This window comes from Tribolium madens, unplaced genomic scaffold (assembly GCF_015345945.1).
Source record: "Tribolium madens isolate multiple individuals breed KSU strain unplaced genomic scaffold, Tmad_KSU_1.1 Scaffold_3;HRSCAF=73;Tcas5.2_LG2, whole genome shotgun sequence".
In the NCBI taxonomy this organism is placed as follows: domain Eukaryota; kingdom Metazoa; phylum Arthropoda; class Insecta; order Coleoptera; family Tenebrionidae; genus Tribolium; species Tribolium madens.
In genome coordinates this window covers 13,758,961-13,765,638 of record NW_025401006.1, presented here as the reverse complement: position 1 = coordinate 13,765,638, position 6,678 = coordinate 13,758,961, and the positions used below count along the sequence as shown (strand labels likewise).

General features: G+C 30.9%; 1 protein-coding gene across 1 annotated transcript; it reads left to right on the top strand.

The window, feature by feature from the left end:
* Window positions 1–438: 438 nt before the first annotated feature.
* LOC123007629 (galactoside 2-alpha-L-fucosyltransferase SEC1-like) lies at window positions 439–5,229 on the top strand. The gene is made up of 2 exons (XM_044403024.1): window positions 439–895; window positions 4,439–5,229. The coding sequence occupies exons 1-2, from the start codon at window positions 532–534 to the stop codon at window positions 5,068–5,070; spliced, it is 996 nt and encodes a 331-aa protein (XP_044258959.1). The 5' UTR covers window positions 439–531; the 3' UTR covers window positions 5,071–5,229.
* The last annotated feature ends 1,449 nt before the right edge of the window (window positions 5,230–6,678 follow it).

The following is a 6,678-nucleotide window of genomic DNA, read 5'->3' as shown; positions in this document are numbered from 1 at the left end:
TTGGTGTGTTTTCGACTCCCTCACTGGTAATTTACAATTGTTTAATATACAGGGTGCTCCAGAGAAAAATGCCATACCAGGAACATGGAAAAAATGATCAAAAAATTCTATCCCTAACTTTGCACTTTGACTGTATTTATTTCTGTTGGAAAAAGATTTTTTCTAGTTTTTTTTTACTAAATAATTATATAAAATCATATACAAGATCATCAGTATCATTAATTGTGCATTTTTCCAAAAATTTGTACAACTAGTTCCAGAGTTAACGGCCTCTCACGTCCATTTTTTAAATAAAATATTTTAGAGTTCCAGGAAGTTTTAGTGAATTTTGGCCAACTCTTCGGTTTTTGAAGCAAATTTTCAAATTCTCAGCTGCGCATTTGGTGTGTTTGCTTAGCATCCCCGTGCGAGATGGAATGAAAAATCAATACACGAAGATGTAGGTTGTAGCTTGACCAGATGAGCAGTTGTGCGCGACTTTAGTAAAATGCTTAAAATTAGAAGTAGTTCAAGTGCTTTAGATTGCATCAAATGAATATGTTAAATACGAATCACAACATATTATTTAAAGCGACAGTTCTTGCATTATGCGTCATTTCTTTCGTGCACATTTTTCTATTTCCTTTATACGACTTGAACGCCGGCCGAAATCCCACCAAAACCTTCATGGATTTCGAGCAATCTCTTTGCACCACCAACATCAAACACAGGAAATCGTGGAAAAGGGCCAATTGTCCCCAATACGGCATCGTCACAATCATGCAAGGCGGCCGATTGGGCAACCAAATGTGGGAGTACGCCTCTGTGTGGGCCCTTGCACGACGCACGGGGCTCGAGCCCTACGTCCCCAGGTGCATCCGCCTCAAACTCGACCAAGTTTTCGACTCCCTCACTGGTAATTTACAATTGTTTGATATACAGAGTGTTCCAGAGAAAAATGCCATACCAGGAACATGGAAAGAATGATTAAAAAATTCTATCTATAAAAATGTCCAAGAGAGTTTAAATTTTGCATCAAAAAATGTCAAACGTCAAATTTTTTGACAGAATTTTTCTTGGTCTTTTAGCTTGCTTGAAATTTTTCTGTGGGGCGCGAGTTTGGTTTAAAATATTTTCAAAAATAAGACGTAAAGTCACAAAATTGTGAATTTTTCGTGCATTTTCCGTCACGAAATATTGTTTAAAATAAGCTGAAAAAACACGAAATTATGTCGAAAATGGTAGTTTTTCCCCTTTCAATCGTTTTGGACTTGCTAAACTGAACTAAAAAATTACATTTTTTGTCAAAAGTGACTAAATTAGGTTAGAATGGTGTAATTCTTGAGCTTAATCGAACTAAAAAATAACCAAATTTTGTATTTTTCAAGCGTTTTAGCGCAATTTTTTCAAAAATAAACCGAAAACCTTGCTGAATTTTGTCGAAAATGGTGTTCTTTTTTCTTTTTTGGGCCTTTCAGTGCGTTTTTTAGTCATGCCAAATTACCTAAAAATAATCCAAAAAAGTAACAAATTTAAGCATATTTTAGAGCGAAAACTTCGATTTCTTGCAAGATTTTGCTGAATCAGGCCGAAAATCACTAAAATGGGTCGAAAAATAACATAATTTTTGTTTTTTTTAGAGCGGTTTTCAACCCGAAATCTCAAAATTGATTCAAAAATAGTTTATTTTTTGTCTGTTTCTGAGAGTTTTAGCACAATTTTAAGCTTGAAACTTGATTTTTTCACGAGATTTTTTTTTTGAGCGTTTGAGTTAATTGTTTAACTAGAAACGCATTTATTTCGAAATATTCTAAAATTATTTAAGACTTTTCTGAAAGTTTAGTTTTTTTTAAGATTTAAGATTTTGCGAAAAATCAGAATTGAGTCAAAAATTATATTTATTTTTTTTTTCTGAAAGTTTCTGAAAGTCTGTTGTGTAGTCAGAAACACAATTATTTCGCAAAAATTTATCGCAAATCAGCCAGAAAATAAGTAAATTTGATTGAAAATTGTGTAGGTTTCGTCTTTTTTGAGCGTTTTCGCATATTTTTGATCAAAAAATTTTATTTTGCACCGAGAAATTGCATGCTTTTCAGTCAAAAACGCAATTATTTCATTATTTCATGAAATTTTGTCAAAAATAAGCCAAAAAATCACTAAATTTAAATCAGGCCGAAAATTACTAAAATGGGTCGAAAAATAACATTATTTTCGTTTTTTGAGCGTTTTTTAATCCGAAATATTAATTTTAAGCTTAAAACTCAATTTTTGTACGAGATTTTTGTTGTTCGAGTTAATTTTTCGATTAGAAACCCATTTATTTTGCAATATTCTAAATAAAATTAGTCGAAAAATTACTACCTTAGGTTAAAAATGGTATAATTCTTGTCTTTTTGATAGTTTAGAAGCAACTTTTTAAGCTTGAAATTTAGTTTTTTTGCGAGATTTTGCGAAAAATCAGAATCGGATAAAAAATTATATTTATTTAAGTCCTTTCTGAAAGTTTTAGTCTGTTGTGCAGTCAGAAACACAAATTTTCGCAAAAATTTGTCGCAAGTCAGCAAATCAGAAAAGTAAATTTGATCGAAAATTGTGTAAATTTTGTCTTTTTTGAGGTTTTCTGCATATTTTCGAGCCAAAAATAATTTAATTTTGCAGCGACATTTTGCTCGTTTTTTAGGCAAAAACGCAATTATTTCATGAAATTTTGTCAAAAATAAGCCAAAAAATCACTAAATTTAGTGCTAAGCTAAGAAATTACTAAATTAGTTATTTTTTAAAAGTTTAGAGGTACATTTTCAAGCCTGAAACTCAGTTTTTTTGCGAAATTTTGGGAAAAATTTAAATTGAGTCAAAAATTATATTTATTTAAGTCTTTTTCGAGAAATTTTGTCACAAATTTGATCGAATATTGTGTCAGTTTGTTTTTTTTTGAGCGTTTTAGCACATTTTTAGCCAAAAATTTAATTTTGCGGCGAGATATTGCACGTTTTTCAGTCAAAAACGCAATTATTTCATTATTTTATGAAATTTTGTTGAAAATAAGCCAAAAAATCGCTAAATTTAGAGTTTTATTACAGTGTAAGTCCGAAACACAATTATATAGCACATTTTTTTCAAAAATAAACCGAAAACCTCGCTGAATTTGGTCGAAAATGGTGTTCTTTTTGCTTTTCTTCGAGCCTTTTAGTGCGTTTTTCAGTCATGCGAAATCACCTAAAAATAAACCAAAAAAGTAACAAATTCAAGCAAGTTTTTAAGCGAAAACTCCAATTCTTTGCAAGATTTCGCTAAATTAGGCTGAAGATCACTAAAATGGGTCGAAAAAGAACATTATTTTTGTTTTATTGAGCGTTTTTTATGAGATTTTTGTTTGAGTAATTTTTCAATTAGAAACGCATTTATTTTGCAATATTCTAAAAGAAATGAGTCAAAAAATTACTAAATTACGTTAAAAATGTTAATTAAAAATTGATAGTTTAGAGATACCTTAGAACTTACTTTTTTGCGAGATTTTGCGAAAAATCAGAATTGTGTCAAAAATTATATTTATTTAAGTCTTTTCTGAAAGTTTTAGTCTGTTGTGCAGTTAGAAAAACAAATTTTTGCAGAAATTTGTCGCAAATTAGCCAGAAAATAAGTAAATTTGATCGAAAATTGTGTAAATGCGTATTTTCGAGCCAAAAATAATTTAATTTTGCAGCGACATTTTGCTTGTTTTTTAGGCAAAAACGCAATTATTTCATAAAATTTTGTCAAAAATAAGCCAAAAAATCACAAAATTTAGTGTTATTTTCGCTTTTTTCGAGAAACGCAATTATTTCGCAAAATTATAAAAAACAAGCTAAGAAATTACTCAATTAGGTCTTTTTTGAGAGTTTAGAAGTACATTTTTAAGCTTGAAATTCAGTTTTTTTTGTAAAATTTTGGGAAAAATTCAAATTTTCCGAGAAAATGTCACAAATTTGATCAAATATTGTGTCAGTTTGGTCTTTTTTGAGCCAAAAATTTAATTTTGCAGCGAGATATTGCACGTTTTTCAGCTATTATTTCATGAAATTTTGTCAAAAATAAGCCAAAAAATCGCTAAATTTAAAGTTTTATCACAGTGTGATAAAAATAAATAAACCGAAAACCTCGCTGAATTTGGTCGAAAATGGTGTTCTTTTTACTTTTTTCCAACCTTTCAGTGGTGTAACTTTGTTTAATGTTTTTTGTGGCTTTTATTGGAAAAATTCTTGTCTTTTACTAAATAATTCAAAGAGGCCATTTAATTTATTGCAAAGTTGGCAGCCCCTAGCTCGCCACCTCTAGTGTCTGGCTTGTGTTTATGTTGGCAACAGAAGTAACTAAATTATGTCAACTCACATAAAAAAATGTCATAAATGTCAATTTTTTTTCATGCTTCTGGTATTTTAACTTGAAATTAAATTTTGATAGTGTATTTTTTTTCACCTAGTGCCCACCTTCGAGGAGATTTCGCACTGTCCCGTGGAGCTCTCCCGCTTCGTGAAGTCCCTAGACTCGTGGAACTACACCAACCAGAGCATAATTTTGCCTCGTTACTCGATTCAACCAGAACTTGTAATAACATGGGTCCAAGACATCGTTCAAGAATTTTCTATAAAAAAAAAGCTACTAGTTAAGAGCCAACAAATCCTCCATTTAGCATCGAAAAACCGCACCAATCGGGTGTTTGTCGGCGTCCATGTTCGACGCACGGATTACATAGGATATTTAATGCGCAAACATGCTGCAAGTCCGGCGAATGCGACCTTTTTCAGGTCGGCGATGCGCTATTTCGAGCTGAAATACGCCGATGTTGTCTTTGTATTCGTCAGCGATGATCCTTTGTGGTGCAAGAGGAAGTTCTCGAAGAAGAAGAACGTCTACATCACCAGTAAGAACCATCGGAATTCTCCTGCCTTAGATCTAGCAATATTGGCCTCGTGTAATCACTCCATTTTCGATTATGGGACTTTTGGCGAATGGGGGGCTATTTTAGCCGGCGGGGAGACCATCTACTTCAACCTCACCCATCATTCGTCGGAAAAACTGGGACATCTTTTGCACAACTGGCATACTATTTAATTTTTTTTTTTTCACTTGGCCTAAAACATTTGAAGGGGTGAGTGGATTTTTTCGAAGAAGCGCAATTATTTCATTATTTCATGAAATTTTGTCAAAAGTAACCCAAAAATCACACAATTTAGTGTTATTTTTGCTTTTTTGAAAAAAAAGTTACTAAATTCGGTCTTTTTTAAGCTTGAAACTCAGTTTCTTTGCGAAATTTTGGGAAAAATTCAAATTGAGACAAAAATTATATTTATTTAAGTCTTTTTGGTGAAATTTTGTCACAAATTTGACCAAATATTGTGTCAGTTTGGTCTTTTTTGAGCGTTTTTGCATATATTCGAGACAAAAATTTAATTTTGCAGCAAGATATTGCACGTTTTTTAGTCAGAAACGCAATTATTTCATTATTTCATGAAATTTTGTCAAAAGTAAGCCAAAAATCACTCAATTTAGTGTTATTTTTGCTTTTTTGAAAAAACGCAATTATTTCGCGATATTTTAAAAAACAGGCCAAAAAGTTACTAAATTGAAACTCAGTTTCTTTGCGAAATTTTGGGAAAAATTCAAATTGAGACAAAAATTATATTTATTTTCTTCTTCTTCGTGAAATTTTGTCACAAATTTGACCAAATATTGTGTCAGTTTGGTCTTTTTTGAGCGTTTAGCACATTTTTGAGCCACAAATTGAATTTTGCGGCGAAATATTGCACGTTTTTCAGTCAGAAACGCGATTATTTCATTATTTTATGAAATTTTATCAAAAATATAGCCCATTTTTTTCAAAAATAAACCGAAAACCTCGCTGAATTTGGTCGAAAATGGTGTTTTTTTGCTTTTTTCGGTTTTTTCAGTCATGCGAAATTACCTAAAAATAAACCGAAAAASTAACAAATTGAAGCATGTTTTTGAGCGAAAACTTCAATTCCTTGCAAGATTTCCCTAATTCAGGCCGAAAATCACTAAAAAAATTTAATCCGAAATCTTAATTTTAAGCTTAAAACTCAATTTTTGCACAAAATTTTTGTTGTTTGAGTTAATTTTTTGATTAGAAACGCATTTATTTTGCAATATTCTAAAAAAAAATGAGTCGAAACATTATTAACTTAGGTTAAAAATGGTATAATTCTTGTCTTTTTGATAGTTTAGAAGCACGTTTTTAAGCTTGAAACTTAGTTTTTCGCGAAAAATCAGAATCAAAAATTATATTTGTTTAAGTTTTTTCTGAAAGTTTTAGTCTGTTGTGCAGTCAGGAACACAAATTTTCGCAAAAATTTGCAACAGCCAGGAAATAAGTAAATTTGATCGAAAATTGTGTAAATTTTGTTTTTTTTGAGCTTTTCTGCATATTTTTGAGCAAAAAATTTAATTTTACATCGAAATTTTGCTCGTTTTTCAGACAGAAACGCACTTGGCCTAAAATATTTGAAGGGGTGAGTGGATTTTTTCGAAGAAACACAATTATTTCATGAAATTTTGTCAAAAATAAGCTAAAAATCACTCAATTTAGTGTTATTTTTGCTTTTTTGAGAAAAAAGTTACTAAATTCGGTCTTTTTTGAGAGTTTAGTGGTACATTTTTAAGCTTGAAACTCAGTTTCTTTGCGAAATTTTGGGAAAAATTCAA

Coding starts and splice junctions, on each gene's coding strand:
- LOC123007629 (XM_044403024.1), top strand. CDS start 532: ATGAATATGTTAAATACGAATCACAACATATTATTTAAAGCGACAGTT. Junction 896..4,438: donor AGTTTTCGACTCCCTCACTG/GTAATTTACAAT, acceptor TTTTTCACCTAG/TGCCCACCTTCGAGGAGATT.